The sequence below is a fragment of the Epinephelus moara genome, chromosome 4 (assembly GCF_006386435.1).
Source record: "Epinephelus moara isolate mb chromosome 4, YSFRI_EMoa_1.0, whole genome shotgun sequence".
In the NCBI taxonomy this organism is placed as follows: Eukaryota; Metazoa; Chordata; class Actinopteri; order Perciformes; family Serranidae; genus Epinephelus; species Epinephelus moara.
Window position 1 is genome coordinate 586,568 of NC_065509.1, and position 21,132 is coordinate 607,699.

The 21,132-nt window shown below is 41.1% G+C and overlaps 1 protein-coding gene across 1 annotated transcript in view; it reads left to right on the plus strand.

Moving 5' to 3' along the window:
* Positions 1-12,617, plus strand: part of ccdc142 (coiled-coil domain containing 142) — a 44,613-nt gene extending 31,996 nt beyond the window's left edge. Inside the window, exons 14-19 of the mRNA XM_050043217.1 lie at positions 1,428-1,542; positions 6,064-6,241; positions 7,302-7,412; positions 7,944-8,044; positions 11,874-12,039; positions 12,215-12,617. Of these exons, the coding sequence (XP_049899174.1) occupies positions 1,428-1,542; positions 6,064-6,241; positions 7,302-7,412; positions 7,944-8,044; positions 11,874-12,039; positions 12,215-12,323 (780 nt within the window). The 3' untranslated portion in view covers positions 12,324-12,617. The remainder of the gene's footprint in view (positions 1-1,427; positions 1,543-6,063; positions 6,242-7,301; positions 7,413-7,943; positions 8,045-11,873; positions 12,040-12,214) is intronic.
* Positions 12,618-21,132: the final 8,515 nt, after the last annotated feature.

The following is a 21,132-nucleotide window of genomic DNA, read 5'->3' on the forward strand; positions in this document are numbered from 1 at the left end:
GGTCATACCAGGTTACCAACTTTTTGGTGGAATCTTTTCTTGCATGTTACTCAGTGCATGAAATGACAACGTATGGCTCGTATTGCTTGATAGGACTCTGTACAAACCCGCTATTTTTTTCACATGAATATCCCATTGAGACAGACTCCCATTCCAGCTTGTTCTTGTTTGTTGTGAAAATATTGGCGTCAGCCCCATTCTGTGGAGGATAAAGTTTATAACAAGGTGCAGACAGTCCTCTGTATCACCAGTAAAGGGGGAACACAGTGAGAGCTGGATGGAGCAGTGAGTTATCAACCCCGCCTAGATAGAGTACTGTCTGTGGTGGAAATGCTAAGCAGGTCTAGGGTCTAGGTACATGTCCGTAGGGGTTACTTTTAGTTTTTAAGGTACTATACCAAAAGTTCTTGGTGGAAACACAGCTTTTGGTGGTTTTTAACCTCAACCCTATTCTCCCATGTTTTTGTGTGTGTGAGTGATTAATGGGGACAACGATTTTTTGAAATTGGTCCAGAACTGAGAGTGGCCTAACACGCTGCAAATGTAATCCCTACGGGCACTGTAAATTGTTATGTCCATGTTTATTTTCGTCACTGACAGGCTCACATTGTTATTCTAAGTGTCTGACAACATTATGGCAAGGATCCCAACAGACCTTTTTGTTGAAGAGCAAAATCCTTTTTGTTTAACCAGAAAGGGTCCCGTCTTCAAACAAACCAGACTACATTTAAATAAACAGTCATTTTAGCATGTATAGAGCCAGCATATTTTCAAATCTAACTGAGTGAATGAAGGATTTATTTCAACAAAACCACAGTTGGTGATTGTTGGAACAGTGGAAAGACAATCCAGAACTGTTTTTGTGAGTTGTATTTTGTTTCTGTCGACTTTGAATGAAGTGTGTATCACAATGATAAAATTACTGTTTATTTAAAAGGGGGCTGGTGGGTTTGACCCAAGCAATTTCGAGGCTGTTTTTGGTCAAACAAAAAGGATCTTGCTCTTTGAATAATAGGTCAAGCTGTGTAGGATTTTTTTCTATAATGGTGTCAGACACTAAGAATTACAGTCTGAGCACTTCTAGTGGACATGGTGCTCAATTCCCCACAGGGATTACATTGCAGCCTGTTTTGCCGCTGCTGTCTGCAGTGGTCTCACTCAACACTGGAATGACACTGGAATCCTATTAGTCACAAAACATGGGAAAATAGGGTCCAGGTTGAAAAATGAGCATAGTAATATGTAATACATTTATATGACACAGCTACAGGATCTGTAGTGTGGGTGTTTTAGAATGATGTGTGAAACAAGACAAGATGTTTTTCCCTTTCTTCCATTTTGCCAGCATGAATGTGTGCATTGTGCAAACCAAAGAGTGTAGGTGTCATGTGATCCTGATGCCACTGCTCTGTGTCACTGTCCATCAGACCTTCTCTTCTCTGGTGCTGAAGACCTTCTCCAGTGACTGCAAGAGGATGTCAGGGGAGATTTTTGAACAGACCATGCCTTCTGCTGTACACTGGAGACCCAGCCTCAGGACAGGTACTGAAGTCTGACTGTTATTAATGGTTAGTCTAGGGTCAGTCTATGTATGAAGTCATACCACAGATCTTTGCTGATCCCTTGGAGAGGATGAAACTTATAATGTCAGCTCAGCTTGTCACTAAAGAGTATAGAGACAATCTCTTGATTGCTTTGGTGGGACAGGTGCGATGTTTAGAAGATGTGTCATGTGTGAGACCCACCGCCAGGAGATTTAAAAAGCAAGCTAGAAGCAGTAAGCAGCTAACTTAAAGGTAGGATCTGGAGGATTTTCAAACAAAACAAAATATAGACATATACAAATGAAATCCTGCTTAATCATCACCTATGGGCTTCTACTCATGTGTGGTGGTGACTCTGTTTGCAGAGCTCCTGCCCTTTAACTGTATTTTGATGTTTTTGTGAGCTCGGACTGCTTTTGGGCGGAGATTTCCCCAGCCAATGAGAGAGCACAGGTGCCGTGCCCGAGCGTGTCCGAGCGTGCACCAGCACAAGCCTTGCCTGAACCTCTTCTGTGAAGCCTTCTTCCGTACCTCTGGGCTCCGTACACCCGGGAGAGTTGAGCCTGATAGGAGGGGCCAAATTTGAATGTGTGTTTACAAACAGCAACTGGAAAATCCTCCAGACCCTACCTTTAAAGAAGAAGAACAGTGACTGAAATGTCCCCAAAGTGGGGAGACAATGAGGAGCATAGCTCCTTACCCTCTGAGCACTAGACGAGAACAGAGATCAGTTGCTGCGGTGTTGCACATCAAGCCCGTCACGCACTTCCAGGAAGCCTTCATGCTGTGTAAAACCACACAGTGGGGTGGCATTATGATGCTGTTGTTTGGCTCTGCCAAAAAAGCAAAGGGATGTCATAGCTGCCCTGTCGTAAAGTCTCTGTGTAAAGAGTGCTATTATCAATCAGAGGAGCACCAGTACATGTCTGATTTGAGTTTTTTAGGTATACTGTACTGTACTGAATTTTTAAGGGTCATTTATACATAGAATTGCTGCAAAATCTTTCAACCCCCATTGCAAATTTTATTGGCAAAATTTACAAACTTTCAGCTGTTTGCAATAAACAAATCAAACATGAACTATTTAAATAGCTCAACACAACTGATATTTACAAGTGGTTTCTCCAAATTAAACACAAAATGGCACTATTAATGACTACTGCAATTTTAAAATTTTTCAACCCCCTGAATAGAATCCCTCATAAGAGCACACATTTGCAAATCAGGTGTTGTCTCAAGCACACCTGATGCAACTAATCAAGGGCTTCATTAGTTGCATCAGGTGTGCTTGAGAAAGAACACATCAAGTACCTGGACTGGCCAGAGGTTTACTGATGGTGACGTTTGATTGCATGTTGAGAAATATGGTTTAGTCAAGAGACTTACAAAAAGTTAAGGGAAGTGATCCTTGCCTTGCATAAACAAGGAAAGGGATACAAGAAGATAACAAAGGCACTGAATGTTCCTAAAGATACAGTTCACAAGTTCAAAGTTAAAGGAACATTGACTACACTACCTGGACATGGCAGAAAGAGGAAGCTATCAACGGCTGCCACCAGATTCCTGAAGAGGCATGTGGTCAACAGCCATTGTGAATGCAAATTGAGAGTAGATTTACGAAAACAGCTCATAGTCCATTGTGAAGTGGTCAGAAACACAGTGTGCTGCGAATCATGTGGAGCTGACAGGAGGATGCAGTAAAAATGACCTATGAAAGGAAAACGCTTTGATATACAGAGCTGGCAACAGAAGCAGAGGAGCATGTTTGGAAACGAGAAGGACATCCCCTGGAGGTTGGATGTAGGGACTTTGTGGGCAGATCAGTTTTGTCCTTGTTAACTGAACTGGGCATTCGAGGGTGTAGCCTAAAACAGGAAGTGAAAACATGTTTGACACTGCAGCCAATTCCAGTGACTGGCTGTGAGTTAGAAGAAAGTACGCACAGAATACTAAACATATAATGTTGATCAGTGACATTCCAGACAGGATTGTACAACTCTGATTCCAAAAGAGTTGGGATACTATGTAAAACGTAAATAAAAACAGAATGCAATGATTTGTGAATCCTTTATGACCTGTATTTAATTGAATACAGTACAAAGACGAGGTATTACACGCTCAAACTGATCATCTTAATTGTGTTTTGTAATTATACACTTATTCTAGATTTGATGACACACATTCCAAAAAGTTGCAACGGGAGCAACAAAAGACTGGGAAAGTTGTGGAATGCTCAAAAACAATTGTTTAGAACATTCCAAAGGTAAACAGGTTAATTAGTAACAGGTGATAGTATCATGATTGGGTATTGGGTATGGGTAGGGATTTTTTACCATCTACAATCCATAATATCATCAAAAAATTCTGAGATTCCAGAGAAATCTTTGCAAGTAAGGGGCAAGGCTGAAAACCAACAATGGATGCCCATGATCATCGATCCATCAGGCAGCACTGCATTATAAAACTGACATGATTGTATAAAGGATATCACTATGTGGACTCTGGAACACCTCCGAAAATCATTATTGGAAAACACAGGTCGTCACTGCATCTACAAATGCAAGTTAAGAATGCAATTATTTGCAAATCCTCTTGGACCAATATTCAGTTGAATACAGTACAAAGACAATATTCTTAATGTTTAAACTGATAAACTTAATTGTTCTTTGTTAATATACACTCATTTTGAGTTTGATGCCTGTAGCACGTTCCAAAAAAGTTGAGACAGAAGCAACAAAAGACTTTTGAAGTTTTGCAATGCTCACAAAACGCCTGTTTGGAACATTCTGCAGGTGAACAGGTTAATTAATGCAATGATTGGGTATCAAAGGGGCATCCTTGAAATGCTCAGTTGTGTACAAGCTAGGATTGTCACTTTTTAAATAATGTGTGGGTAAATAGTCCAATGGTTTAAGGTTTGAACAATGAAAAACACACAATGGCAAGGAATTTAGGGATTTCACCATCCACAATCCATAATATCATCAAAAGTTTCAGAGAATCTGGGGAAATGTCTGCATATATGGGGCAAAGCTGAAAACCTTGAAAAAACTATGACCTTTGATCCCTTAGATGGTACTGCATTAAAAACCGACATGATTGTATAAAGGATATTACTTCATGGGCTCAGGAACACTTTAGAAAACCATTGTCAGTAAACACAGTTCACCGTTGCATCTACAAATGCAAGTATCAACAACATCCAGGAGCACAGCCAACTTCTCTGAGCCTGAGCTCATATGAGATGGACTGACACAAAGTGGAAAAGCGTGCTGCGGCCTGACGAGTCCACATTTCAGATTGTTTTTGGTAATCATGGATGTTGTGTCGTCCGGGCTAAAAAGGTAAAGGACCATCTAGATTTTAACCAGCTCAAAGTTCAAAAGACACCATCTGTGGTGGTATAGAGGTGTGTCAGTGCCCATGGCATCATAGGTTACTTGCACATCTGTGGAGGCACCACGAATGCTGAAAGGTACATACAGGTTTTGGGGCAGCATATGCTGCCATCCAGCCGACGTCTTTTTCAGGGATGTCCCTGCTTGTTCCAGCAAGACAATGAGGCACATTCTGCACGTGTTCCAACAGTGCAGTTCATAGTGAAAGAGTGCAGGTACTAGACTGACCTGCCTGCAGTCCAGACCTGCCTCCCACTGAACATGTGTGGCACATTATAAAGCACAAAATACAACAACAGAGAACCCTGGACTGTTGAGCAACTAAAGCCATATATCAAACAAGAATGGAAAAGAATTTCACCTTCAAAACTTAACTTTCAAAACACAACAGTTGGTGTCCTCAGTTCCCAAACACTTACTGAGTGCTGTTAGAAGAAAAGGAGATGTCACACAATGGTAAACATGCTCCATGCTCCAACTTTTTTGGAACACGTTGCAGGAATTTAAAAGGTTGTACAAAAAACAAAAAGGTTTATCAGTTTGAATATTAAATATCTTGTCTCTGTACTGTATACAACTGAATATACATCCAAGAAGGATTTGCAAATCATTGCATTCTGTTTTTATTTATGTAAACAGTGTCCCAGGTTTTTATTTATTTATTTTGTTTGTTTTTTGTTTTTTTGGGAGTGGGGTTATCTGTTGATGATGGCAGCATGCTGATGACCCACAAGATTTGTATGCACTCTTACACTCACATGTAACTTCTCATTCAGATAAACCCATGACATTCAGATGAAGCTGCCTATCAAGGTGCCTGTTGACCAGCCACTGTAGTTTATCCTAAACATATAATGTAGATAGAAGGCCGGATCATGCTCCCAGGTATCTGCTCTTTGTTTAGGTTAGATGTGTCGCCTGTCAAAGGGCCCTGTAGGTTTATGAAGGCAAACCCTTTTTATAACGTATTAATAATAATGATAGTAATAGTAATAGTAACTTTAAAAACAAAGTTACATTACTACATTACATAACATAAATACTGGACTTCCATAGTAATACTCAACTTTGGCTACAATTTTTACCTGTGTATTGATAACTGTGTATTTCTCGTTGCACAGGTTTTCCTGGCAGTCCCAGTGAGTATGCGTGTCTGGCTGCTCAGACTGTGATTGGTCAGGTTTTAGAGGGGGTGGCACCGTTGTCTGATGATGCCCGTGTCCAAGCTCTGAGTATAACAATGACAGCTTTTATGGAGGCATGGATGGAACACATCTTGAAACATAAGATCAAATTCAGGTATGTTTTTGGTCATATCATCACACATTGATGCCACAGTGTTATTGACCAAATCAATGACACTGTTTACAACAGAGATTAAGAATACCATGAAATGAGGCACCCCTGTAACCTAATTGTTAAGGTGCATGCCACATAAAAATGCACCCACAGTTTGACACCTGGCCGAGGATCTTTGGTACATGTGATACCCTTCTGTCTCCCTGTGTTTACTGTCCAGCTCTATATTGACTGTTGAATAAAGGCAACATGCCATGAAATAATCTATTTTTTAAAAACATTTCCCAACCTGACTGAAACTAGTGCCTGGAAATCAAGAGTACTTTTCAAGCCCTGTTCAGACCAAGGATTCATGACGAGACAAAACCGTTTTAGAATGTTGCAGAGAAAAGTTGCAGCAGTGTGAACTGGCCGGTCTGATTGTAGCTCAAGCCAGCTGATGGTGTCACCTGGTGTCGGATGGTGGGTCGCTGCTGTGGCTCACTGTATGCCCCCACCCATATGGATATTGCATATGGAGAGTCGAGGTGATGCATGATGTAGTGTAGTCCCATGTTGACTGCATCATCCACTGACCTGTTTGCCCGGTAGGCGAACTGTAGAGGGTCCAGCAGGGGGCCTGTGATGTGGCGCAACTACAGTCTTGCAAAGGATTTCATGACCTCAGACGTCAGGGCGACGTGTGTCCCTAATCTAGTAACATTGTTGTGAACCGGCAGGTTTTTAGAACATTACAGAACAGCACAGTGCAAGTAGTTGCCTGTTTCAACTCGTCTCGTCGCAAATCTTTGGTCTGTACTGGGCTTAATGCCTTGCCCTTCCTAGTGTCATGAAAGACATGGGTTTCTCTGTTTCTGCCTACAAAACTATTTTGTCAGCCTGCACAAATGATTAATGTGTGTTTTGTGTTGTGTGTATGAGAGAGAGAGAGAGATTGTTCATGATGCAAAAGCAATCCCCCTCTTCTTGAGTGTGTTTAACTGGGTATATTGTGCAACAGGCTGCTGATGTATAGCTCAGTAAGTCCTCTGAGCAGTGTTGTTGTGTTGTTCCTCCTCAGTGTGCAGGGAGCTCTCCAGCTGAAGCAGGACTTTGATTCTATCAGAGAGTTGATCCAGTCAGACAAATATGGTCTGTCAGCTGAACTCCACCAGCGACTGCTCAGCCTCCGGTATCACACTTTGTTATATCCTGCCTTTTAACTAACCATACATGTCAGTGTAATGTAATCTCAGTTTATTGACACCAGACGAGGCTCCTATATTGATTATATAAGAGTTGTTCTGTATCTTAAATTGAACTGGGAATATGTTTACTTAGAAAGATTTAAACCAATCAGACCTACATTTTTGTTAAAGTTTCAAAGCTGCTTCATGCACCATACGTTTTTTAGACTGCTGCTATAATGGTAATACATTGATTTACACCTGACCAGCAGCTCTGTAGACCCATTTTTGGCTGACGCAACAGGTAAAAATATGAAAGAAAAAGCACCAGAAAATATAAAATAAGCCTACTTAGTAAATTGGTTTCATTGTACTGGTGATCTGCTGAAACTTTGACAGAGCTGTAACATACTGACAGTATCCATTGTCGACTTCTTTGAAACTGTAGTCTAATGACCATGGTGAAGAGAACTTACTCCTCTGAAGATTTTTTTCAGTTACCACGCAAGTTGGGTAATCCTTTTCTTTGTCTGCAGGGTTTTTCAGCAGGTGGACTCAGCAGTGGTTTGTCTGCTCCAGCAGCCGCAGGCCAAACCATATCTACAGTCCAGAGCCTGGGAGCCTTTCACACGCTGCTGTGAGTATCACACCAGTTGGTCAGAAAGTCACAGAATGAAATCATAACCCCGTCTACACAGGGATCACACTATAGTCCCGTTATGAAGTCCCTTCTCTTTGCCTCCTTTGCATTTTTGCACAGAATCAAACAGCAGCATCATTTTGCTCCAGTGTGTGATTTTAGACAGCATGCCAACATCGCAGAAGCAAAAGAGGCATGACAGACATGACATGTAACATTACAGCAATGGCCTCTAGTGTGGCATATAACATACATATTGGCAGCACTTCATAAACAATAACAATGACACAACATGGCAACAACAATCATTTAATATGGCAGCTGATCTCGTCCTCTGCTCAGAGGGTAAGAACCTCGTGGACCTAAGTGTTTTCCCAGTTTTCTGATATTTTGGGCCGCCATTCTTCTCCTTTCAACTGGCTGCTAACAGCTACTTTTTAAATTTCCTGCAGTGAGTCGCACACATAACATGTCATCAAAACATCACACCCATCCTGCCCATAATCCTGTCCTGCTAGCTGTCCCTTTTAAATGGATGTCCTTTTGGTGCTAGTACTACCTCTAATGCTGGCTTAAAGGCGAGACTACTCCGCACCCCCATTCAGCGATTGTACCTTTTACACGCGAGGCGGTATTGCGGCCATAGAGTCCATTGAACCATTACCAGCTTAATAAACTGAGGTTTGGACTCTCTGCTCTTGACCACTCCGGCTTGGTTTGAAGCCATTCCTGAGTATTTTTGGCAATGTTTGGGTTTGTAGTCATGCTGCTCCTGGGTCTCTGTCATCAGCTTTCCCTCCATGATGTTCTGCATCATGTTCTGGCTTCATGGACTATTTTTGCCAGAGCAGCTTGGATCTCTGAAGCGTTAAATTCACTTTTGAATGGCTATACATGCCTATCTAAAGACAATGGAGTTAAAATCAGTGGTGAAAGCTCAGTCGCCTTTGGTTTTAAGCCTCGACTTTGGAACGACCAGAAAGGCCCCACCTGAGGATCTAAGGCTGTGCACTGGTTCACAGGGGGTCAGCATATCAGTAATGTGGCTTGGGGCAAGACCCAGACGTGCTTTAAAAATGATCAGTAAAATCTTAAAATCAATTCTAAAACGTACAGGGAGCCAATGGAGGGAAGCCAGGATCCGGGTGATGTGATGTCGTCTGTTAAAACCAGTGAGAAGCCTAGCTGCTGCATTCTGAACAAGTTGGAGGCGGGAGAGAGATTTATGGTTGATGCTAGAAAGGAGGGAGTTACAGTAGTCCAGTCTTGAGAAAATGAATGCGTGAATGACTTTTTCCAGATCAGACTGAGTGAGCATTGGTTTGATTTTAGAGAAGGTTCTTAACTGATGAAAAACAGGACTGTACAACTTTTTTGACATGGGGCTGAAAGCTTAAGTCTGAATCAAAAATTACTCCAAGGTTTCTGGCAGTGGGCTTAACATTTGAGGATAGGGGACCAAGACCATTTTTGATGAGGCTGATGGAGTTAGGGGAACTGAACAGGAGGATTTCAGATTTTGAGTTGTTGAGTTGTAGAAAATTTTGTGTCATCCAACAGTTAATATCACGGATACAGTCAACAACAGCAGCTAGGCTTTTGGGGTCACCAGGTCTCAGTGGGAGGTATATCTTTGTGTCATCCGCGTAGCAGTGAAAAGAGACATTATGGCTTTGAATAATCTGACCAAGTGGGAGCATATAAATAGAGAATAAAATAGGACCTGTCGACTGTTAAAAGAAGGTCATTAGGTACCTTGAGGAGGGCCGTTTCTGTGCTGTGTAAAACTCTAAAACCTGACTGAAATTTCTCAAAGATGTTGTTATGCCACATAACACCTTATACAACTATGCTATCATCATTATTATTATTATTATCATTATTATTATTATTAGTATTATTAGTATTAGTATTATTATGCTGTTAATGCTATTACTACTGCTAAACTGAAAAAGAGCTAAATTAACCTATAAACCAACATGCATAACTGGTTAAAAAAATTCTCAGCAAATATTACCGTTGACATCCGTAGCAACAAAGTATCTGTATTTTTAGTGGTTAACTTCTGACTGAGTTGCCATTGTGTTCACATTCATACGGCACTGCACAAACTGTCTCGTACTTCAGCACGATTCAAATCTGTTATGGTTGTTGAAGATTGTGATTAAAGGCTTCAAAGGGCTCCTAATGCAAATGATATTTTTTGGGACAATGTTTCAAATACTTAACAATAAATAGTGCTACATTTTGACTGTTTTCCCTTTTTTAGACTAGTCGAGTAGTCTTAATTAAAATTTTCATTTAGTCAACAGGGAAATTAGTCGCGAGGAACATCCCTACATGACACTGTGAGCAGTACATTTCAAGATGTAGCCCAGTAGCAAGAAGAAGATGTTGGCATTGTACACCTCTGCATACCACTTATATGTTACATTTGCACGTTTAACACTTATCATTTCAATATCTATAAGTGACATAGTATATGAGCTGCTTTTCATAGGGGGATGGAGGGGATGTGGATGGTGTGCCACCTAGGGGAGATGTCTGCCGGGTGAGACGCCTGGCAAGCTGCAGATCATTGCTTGAGACCAAAAAACAACAAAACCAGGTGTTTTTAGCAGGTCATTGCAGCTTATTAGCCACCAAATGCAGGTGTTTTTTACTGTCCTGTTGCTGCTTTTCCAGGGTGGAAAGTGCCACAAAAAGTGGTTCTTTATTACTGAGACATCGCTGTGATTCCAGCCTAAGACTGTTTTTTTTTTAATGGACCTGCACTTGTGTAGCACCTTTCTAGTCTTCCAACCACTCAAAGCTTTTACACTATGAGTTACATTCATTCATTCACACACACTGGTGGCCGAGGCTACCATACAAGGTGCCACATGCCTTTAAGTTGCAGTTTTTAACACACACACCAATGGAAGCATCTTCGGGAGCAATTTGGGGTTCAGTATCTTGTCCAGGGATACTTCGACATGCAGACTGGAGGAGCCGGGGATCGAACTGCTGATCTTCCAATTAGTAGACAACCTATTCTACCTCTGAGCTGCAGCTGCCCAAGCATAATCTTTTTATAACCCTAACCAAGTGGTTTTTGTTCCTAACATAACCACACGTTAACCACAGTGTTGTTGAAACATTAAGTTTCAGTGTATCTGCTACATGATAAATGTCAATGTAAGATATCCATGATTTGCAGAAACTTATGTTGCCAACATTTTTTCTGCCGATTGGGTCATAAGATGGATCATCATCAATGTTATTCTTCTCAGGGGCAAAAGCTCCCCTAGTTACACTACAGTATTGAATTTATTTTAACAGAAATGCATTTTTTGGTGGCATGATGGTGCAGTGGTTAGCAATGTTGCCTCACAGCAAGAGGGTTTATGGTTTGAACCTGGGGTGTGGGAGCCCTTCTGTGTGGAGTTTGCATGTTCTCCCTGTGTCAGCGTGGGTTTACTCCAGGTTCTCTGGCTTCCTCCCACAGTCCAAAGACATGCATGTTAGGTGAATTAGTGACTGTAAATTGTCCATAGGTGTGTATGTGAGTGGGAAAGGTTGTCTATCTCTATGTGTCAGCCCTGCGATAGTCTGGTGACCTGCACAAAATGTGTCCCACCTCTTGCCCAGTGTCAGCTGAGATAGGCTCCAGCCCTACGTGACCCCCATCAGGTTAAGTGGTTACGGAAAATGAATGAATGAATGAGAAATGCATTTTGTTGATAGACAACTTTAATGGGTGCAGTAATTTATGGTTTTATAAAGAGAAAAAAAAATGAGTGTGAGGAGAGGCCAGTGGCAGTAACCTCTGTGTGCAACTCTCCAGGTCCAGCCAACAGCAGCAGAAACAGCATTGATGTGGTGGCGAGCAGTATAACCAACCTGAGGTGTGTGGAGGGTGAGGACCTGCATCAGTCCGATCCCTCAGATGTGACCACTGACCTCCCTCCAGTGGACCCATCCACCCCTGAAGAGCCGTACCTTGCTCCAAGGTACATTTTTACAACTGTGATTTGGTGATCAGTGATATGATTTAGAATACCTGTCCCTCCCTTAAAGTACCTCCTAAGGTTCTGTGTTATTAATGTGTTTTGTGGCCCAAAAGTAAACCCTTTTGTGATGAAATGTAATAGTAAGAATTGTACTGTCTTCATTTTGTGCTCCCAGTGTAGCTCTGGGTGTTGCTCAGCGGGAATGGCTGGACCTGAGGATCCACAGCAACACTCGACGCTGGAGGTTGCCAGGACTGCAGTGTCTCTCTAAGTCTGAACCTTGAACACACAGACCCTGCAGAGATCTGACACACACACACACACACATCACTTGAATCTCTCTGGCTCTCTGTCTCTTCGGTTTACTGACAACAAACACAGTATAAAGTAAATATCCAGTCTTGTTGTTTATACGGTGTATATTTTGCAAATAAGACCATGATACCTCTGGAGGTTACTTTTGGGTGTAATATATGTTATAAATTGATATAAAAATGAATTTAGCAATGTCAAAAATATTTCTATTTAATAACAAAAGTATTTGTATAACCACATATTTTTATATACTCCTGATTAAAATACATAATTTCATCATCATTACTTCCTGATAAAATGGTTTTTTTTTTGTTTTCTGCGCACATCATTTTTATGTGCATATGGTGCCTTCCATACTTTGCTGTATGGTGATGGATTTAATAAATGGTAACAAATAGCTTTGCAGCTTCTTGAGAAGTGTTGACGAACAGCTCTCTTTAGCTCAGCTAGATTTAGAAGTATTCAAGTCTGGGCTTTATGACTTCACTGCTCTTTTTTCTGCACATTCAATAGTACAATCTGCCAAAAGTTCAATACAGCAACATTTTGACCCCAAGGTGTGCCTTAGGCAAAAGGAAAAGAAAAGACAAAACAAAAACTAGACCTGCAGTTAGGAGATCACATGATCAAACTCCTATATTCCAAAGATGATTTTTGGCACATTCTGCTCTTGGCTGTGTTCATGTTTTGCCATTTTGAAGTGTCCTGAAAAGGGAATAATAAGGGGTGATTTGCAGGTGGCATCTGACTCAGAGTCCAAAGATAAGGGGGACACCCGGGCTACTCTAAATGACAATGTCCAAAAATCTTAGAGGGCTAGTGATCTGTAGGGAAAAAAAACCTCCAATCAGAGTCCTGTACTGAGTCGGGTATTGGGTCCAGTTAAGTGTATACATATATATATATATATATATATATATATATATATATATATATATATATATATATATATATATATATATATATAAATTCACTGGAACAGGCAAAAATGAAGTACACATAGGCGGGCAGTAGGTGAGACCAAAAATATATTTTTTATTTTTCAGAATAACAAATGAAAAAGATGTGCAGTATATGTGTAATATTTTGACATCTAAATCACTATTATCACTGCAATTCCTTTCATTTTGTAAGTCAATGACACAAGTCAAATCTTTGACCCTGTTGTCACATTCAACACTGACATGGAGGACTCCAGCGATGAAACTTTGCAGCCTGAGGATGAGGCAGCAGCCTACATCAAGTTTGAGACAACCAAGGAAGATCCTTTTGAGGTTTCATGGTGGTGGAAGGAGCATGCTAAAAGCCAGATTAATGTGAGAGACTGTAGCCTGTGTGTGTTTAATCACAGGTACGTGTCAGGTCATGGGACTTGTTTTAGTGGGTGCAGGCAGCTGCAGCTTTGACTAAGACATAATGACAGGTAACCTATAAACCTTTGAACAAAGTATTAATAAACAATTCAAAAAACAATTTCTTAGTAGTAGAACACAATAGACAAGAGACAGAACTGAAATCGATACATGAGAATATGCACTACTAAAGGTTCTGTGTCAGAATGTAGTTTGCATGTACTTGATAAGACCGGTGACTGCGTCAGAGGTTTTGGAGGATCCGGCTTGGATAAAAGTGTGCATTGTTCTACCAGATGGCGTGTGAGGGAGACCAGACTGGGGTAGTCTGTTTGCAACTTTTAGTGTTGCCAACAGTGAAGACAACCAAGCAGGGGGGCTGTTCCTGGTTTAAGCAGGGTGGTTAGATAAGTAGAGAGGGTCTCACGCCATCCAACCGCCTCAAGCAGGTCATCTGCCATCACCATCTTGCATATCCTGGTAGTCCAGATCAACCTGAGATCTGATGAAGTGGTTTCAATTGCATTATTGAACCAGATGGTTGCAGACGTTGGAGATAGGAAAACGAAGCATTGCAACTGTTATTACAATAAGAATACAATACAGTATTCAAATTGGATCCCCCCCCTTTGAATGAGTTATGGATGCCCTTCAAAGAAAAGTAGAATAGAAAAGAGATTAAATTAGTTTTAATCTGGATCTGAGTGGTCTGTGCATCATCCGTTCATTCAGTTATTTCATTTAATTTGGCGAATAGAAGACGTTTGTCCTCTGACAGTGGCTGGCATCAAGAGGAGAGAACACGCTGTATTTCATTGTTTTCATCTGTAGCTTGGGTCAAATGCACAAAAAAACAAGTGCTATTCACTATTTGTTTCATGCGCAGAAAGCGGTGCTTTGAGTGGTCAGAAGACTAGAGAGGGGCTTTACAAATGCAAGTCTATTTTTCATTATCATGCTTAGTATAGTATTAAAACAGACTAGCACTGTGGGTCTGTTCTGTTACGTGTTTGGTATTATTATCCCAGTAGTGTTAAAATGGAAGCAAAGTTTCACTGTATTACATAGGTCCAATCCAGAGTCCAAACTAAAATAAATGTATTAGAAAAAGAATGTCCAAAATGTATGTTAAGGTAATTTGACTCTGACTTTGACCTAAATGCATTTCCTTGAATTCTGGTGTCCTGAAATGTATTACAAATTGAAGGGACGTCCCTAGTTTAGTTGAAAATAACACCTCAAATGTTTTTCTGCACTGTTTGGGTCCAAAACTAAACATGTTTTGAACATCAAGACACGGGGCTGGCAACCATCTTGGATTTGACCTCTCTCTTAACTGAAAATAAACATTATGGTATGCACTGTTAGAAATGTCATGCTTTCCTCAAAAAAATTACAATTTTTCCACTATTGTGTTTGCTAATTGATATCAGCTTCACATTGACTGGCATATTCAAGTGTGTGGCTAGTAACATCTGATCAAAGTCATGTAGGTGTACAGTAACAGGTGTTTTTGATTTAACTAAGATTTGTTTGTGAAAGTTTGTTTAAGGGGATTTCAGCAGGGTCCTCATAGTTACTCAGATTTATTGAGAGCTCCCTCAGAAAGTGGAGCCTTTCCACCAAATCTAACTATGATTATTTGATATAAATGCAATTCCTTCATTTAAGTGTCTCTGAGTGAAATATAGTCTAAACTAGCAGAAACCCTTAGTGATTTAATCCCAATAGATAATTCGCAGCTGTTCCTCAATCTGAGGTGTTTGTTAGCCCAAAAGAAAGCCTGATGGACACACAGTTTCCAAATCAAAGCACATTTATTTATGGAGCACTTAACACAAAACGTGTGATACAGGGACTTATAGATCCAATACAGAGCAGGGTTCCTACACATTTGGAATTTCAAAATTCCTTCTGCTTCTTTTTTTTTCTCAGAGAATATGTGACATCTGAGTAAATATATCAGTGTATCATATTTCACATCATATTTAATTATTCTTAATAGGCGATTGTAGCCAAGTACCATAATGGCATGCAAATAAAAACTCAGGTAAGTTCAATGTCTGGGCTGAGGCAAAAAGGTTGGGACTCTGGGTGCAAGCGATGCAGTAACGAGACGTCTGTGTTTTTTCCTTTCATGTGGCTCAGAATCGCCTTCTCCCCCATGTTGGCGATGTCAAACGATTTCACACAAAGCTTGCATCTAGCTCTGTGTGTGAACTGGGAATCCTTGGCCAACCAGTATTTATATAAGGTATTGTCAAGCCATCCATCCAAAAACTTGCATCTACCCATTGTGAACCACGTGAAACTCGCCTTCTTGTCGAAGGTGCAGTGTTGGAGTGAAACTTGATACCTGGGGACTGGAGGAGGGTCATGGGGCAGCGGACTGGACGTACCACTTGTCAATCAGGTAAAAGGGGTGGTATGTTTTCTGAGAGGTTTGCTCTCACACAAACTGTGCTTGGCCCGGCATAAAACACGATCCGGATTGATTAAATTATTTTTGTAAATACCTATTTTTCTATTTTAGAAAACAGTATTTTAGAACAGTGGTAATAGTCTGGAAACAAAAATATTTTTCCATTCTTTATTTTTCATTTTCCATACTTTTTAATACCTGGAAATTGATCAAATTTATTTCCGTACTTTTCCATACTTTCCATACTTACGTAGGAACCCTGACAGAGACATTATTAGCTGAATTCAAGGATCCGTTTAAGGTGACTACAAAACAGGATTGCACACTGGGAAGAAGTTGTAGCCAGATCAAAAATAAGCATCTCAGATATAATCAGCCAACATATGGAGTGAATCACAAGATTTTTAAAGAGCCCAAACTTAAAAAAAGGAAGATTAAACCTACATTATTTGTGCATTGCCATTTTTTTAAAAGTATATCTTACATAATCCCCCATAATACATATAGTAGCTGTTACATACATGAACATAATAAAATAAGGCAACATCAGCATCATTTACTATGTGAAATTTATCAGTTTAACGGTGCTCTTCTGTGATACCCAAAACAATTCATTCTGATCTATGTATGCAGGGGTTTTGTTTCTATGCATCACTGTTTTCTGGAGAATATTAGATCTTAGAACAAAAATGAAAAGAAAAGAGAGAAGATGTTTACAACAGCTTCAAGCCCACAAATAAGTAATACTTCATATTAGAGGTCTGTGTATTTTTCTGTATAATTTTCAATTAAGGTTCCTGGAAATACCTTTGTCATTAGGAAATACTTAGAGGTAAAATGGAGTAACCTGGACAATTTTAACTTTCAAATCACCTAGTCGTTTTCAGGAAATGTATAAAGAGATTTTTAGGACAGTGCCCTTTATTCAGAAATCAGAATCAGTTTTACTGGCCAAGGATGTGAACACATACAAGGAATTTGACCACGGTTTATATCTATAACTCTATATAACTGTAAAGCACCAGAAACCCTGAATACATGCATCACTGAATAGAAGTCCTGCTGACATGTTGTATCTCTAACTTCTCATTTTTCACCATTGTAGGTGCCAGCTATTGTTATTGTAGTATTTTGTATTAAGTTTCTTTACATGCCATATTTGGTCACTTACGAGGATGTGAGTCACGTGGTGTTGGTGGTACGTCAGCAGCGGTAGTAGTAAAATCAGCTGTTCTTCACCGGGCGGTTCTTATGAATGAACTGAGAGGGTGAGGGGGGAAGTCTCACCTTTGCTGACCGCTTTGATCGCTTTCGATCGCTCAACACTAGCAAAAGGAATTGTTTTTAGACTTTGGGAAGTTGTTTCACTGTTTATCAGCAATAAATATGTAAAACGCAACATCTTTGGAGCGAAGATTTGTTGACATGCCAGCGCGTCCGGCAGGTAAAGTTTTTTCCCCTACTTAGCCTCTTGGCGACTATATTTTTGCTTTTTGGATAGTCGCTCTACATTGTCAGCAAAACAAGACAAATTGAGTTGAATTGGAGCCACGAGGGACTCAACAAGCCACGCTTTGGACGCGGAGCAAATGGATGGAAATTGAATGATTGATTCCAGCCAGGACGTCTCACATCGCATCAACCGGGCAACATCGCATGGTGATCAGCGGTATGTAACCTGTTTTAGTTCTGCTGTTATGTTGGTCTGTTGGAAACAGTTTGAACTGGTTGCTGCCGAATTGAAATTTGCGTGTTGTCTCGGTGTGTTGATTGTCGCGATGGGAGGTTGATGCAGTGTTTGGACTGTGGCAAGTCAGTGGTTTGCTGCGCAGCGCTGGATTTTAGCGTTTTGAGCAACTTCTGTGGCTGTTGATATTGCTGGTTTTGCATCGGATTCTCTTCATGATCATTTTTCTGTGCATGCAAAATGAGTGCTACAAATGCTGGTTCAACTGTTGGCAAACCTGAGGAGAAAAGAAAAATAATTCTCACGTAAAAGGCCATGATGAATAAAATTGAATCAATTCAAATAAACCCTTGTCGGAAACTCACATGTCTGGAAGGTCACAGCAGCAGGAGGCCTCAGCAGTGGAAAAGAAAGCACAGGAGGATGTGGAAAATGGAAAAGAGCTTCAATTTCACAAAAATCCTCAAAATGATGATCATGATGAAATAACGCCATTTGACAGCATTTCAAATAAAGGCAGCATTAAACATGGCACAAGGTCTAATGTGTCATCTACTGCATCTGCACGCCTCAGAGCTGAGGCTGAAATGGCTGCTTTACTGGCTCGGCAAAGGTTGCTCAAGGAAAAACATGCTCTTGAAGAGCAGGAAGAGCAAATAAGGAAACGAAAAGAACAGCTTCAACTTGAAGCAGAAATAGCTGCATCCATGGCAAAAGTAAATGTTTTGAGAACTGCTGGATCGAGCAGGATGAGTGCTTCTTCTAAGAAACTGGATGGCATGGAGTCTTATTTTGAGAAGGGACTTAATATCCATGCAGAGCCTTTTGTACCATGTGAAGATGAAAAGGATGGAAGAGGACCGTGCATATTTGGAGGTGACAATTTGAAGAAGCTGTCAAGACCCAGCAGGGGTCCTTAATGCCAATAAAACCACAGATCACAGCTCCAAATTATGCAGCGCCCCCAGTGTCTCATCTGAAAAATGAGAATGCACCCTTTTCTAGGAACATCAGCAGTGAACATAACATGATGTCTATTATGGAAAAACAAAATGAAATAACATCAATGCTGGTGCATCAACAAAGTCTAGCATCACTGCCAAAAAGGGACATTCACATCTTTGACGGCAATCCACTGCAATATCATGCCTTCATGCAGTCATTTGAACAAACAATAGAACTGAAGACCAACAATGGGAGTGACTGCCTTCACTACCTGGAGCAATACACCAGGGGGCAGCCACAACAGTTAGTCAGAAGCTGTCAACACATGACTGATGGAAATGGATATGCCACAGCAAAGGCTTTGCTTCATGAGCATTTTGGAAATGATCATGTAATAGCATCGGCTTACATGAATAAAATACCTTCATGGTCATCAATTAAATCGGAGGATGCAAAGGCTTTACAAGCGTACAGTCTGTTCTTACGTGGATGTTGTAATGCCATGAAGGATGTATATAATCTGTGTGATTTGAAAACATCAGCAAATATGCTCACTGTGATCAAGAAGCTACCATACAAGCTAAGGGACAAGTGGCGTACTACAGCTTGTGACATACAGGAAAGGGGTCGGCGCAGAGCCATGTTTGTTGATATTGTAAACTTCATTGAGCGTCAAGTGAAGATTGCTATGGACCCTGTATTTGAAGACATACAGGATGCTCCAACACTGGCGGCAGTCAAGGAAGGCGGCAGAACAAAATCCATGCCTCGTTCAAAGGTTAGGGGGAGCAGTTTTGGCACGACTGTTACAACAGTTAAAAAAAGGGCTCCACCAGATAACAAAGGGGATGGATCTGAGAAGGCTTGCCTCTACTGTAAATGCTGTGGACACACATTGGAGTCGTGCACTCTATTGGAGAGGAAAGCTCACAGTGAGAAGATGAATTTCCTGAAAACTAATGGAGTTTGTTTTGGGTGCTTGTGCACTGGACACATCAGCAAAGAGTGCAGGAAGCGTCTTTCATGCCAAATATGTGGCTCACGACACCCCAGCTTGCTGCACATCTATCAAAAGGAAAATGAAGTGAAGGCAGAGAAGGAAAATAGCATCTCAGAAAAGGCAGCGGACAGTGGTATGGTTGAAATACAAACTAGTGGTCTCACTGGGGCCGGTGACCAGGACTGTAAACTTGCCATTGTACCAGTCAGAGTCAAGTCAAGTAAGGGGCAAAGGGCAGTTGAAACATGTCTTTTTGGACCCAGGAAGCACTGCGTCTTTCTGCATCGTGAGTCTGATGGACAAGCTGGGTCTCCCTGGGAGGAAAACAAGGATTCTTTTGCGCACCATGGGCCAAGAGAAAGTTGTTGACAGTGGTATTGCATCTTATTTGGAAATTGCTGGATTGGACAGTGATGTGTATTGTGAAATACCAAAGCTCTTCATACAACATGAGATGCCTGTCGACAGAAGCAACATCCCACAACAGCAAGACTTGGGAAAATGGCCTCACTTGAAACATCTCTGCTTGCCAGAAATAGATGCAGATGTGGAGATTCTGATAGACACAAATGTCCCCAGTGCTTTGGAGCCCCTGGAGGTTATTAGGAGTGTGGATGGAGGGCCATATGCTGTCAAGACGATGCTGGGTTGGACAGTAAATAAACCACTTGGTGGATGCACTGATAGTCCCAGGTGCCAGTCAGCAGTTACCATCAATAGAATTTCAGCCATCACACTTGACGAGCTCTGGAATAAACAGTTTAAGACAGACTTTCCTGAGAGCAACCAAGATGAACTGTTGGGGATGTCTAGGGAGGATTGCAGGTTCTTGGAAATGGCTGACAGATCTGTGAAACTGGTTGATGGCCATTACAGCATTGCTTTGCCTCTTAAAGACAGAAATTTCAGCATGCCTAACAACCGCATAGTTGCCGAGCAACGTATTCTTAATTTGAAGAGGAGGTTTGTTAGGGAGCCACATTACCCACAAGGACTACATTGCATTCACGAACGACCTCATAGCAAGTGGATTTGCAGAAAGAGTGCCAGACACAGATCTGAAGCGCCGTGATGGCAAGGTTTGGTATATCCCTCATCATGGGGTATACCATCCTCAAAAAAGGAAGATGCGTGTTGTTTTTGATTGCGGAGCATCATTCAAAGAGGCCTCACTCAATGCACATCTCCTGCAAGGACCAGACCTCACAAGCATGTTGACTGGCGTCTTAACTAGGTTCAGAAAAGAACCTATTGTTCTCATGTCCGACATCGAGGCCATGTTTCACCAGGTTCGAGTGCCAAAGGAAGATGCAGACCTGTTACAATTTCTATGGTGGCCCAATGGAGACTTTAGCCAGTGTATGGTGGAGTA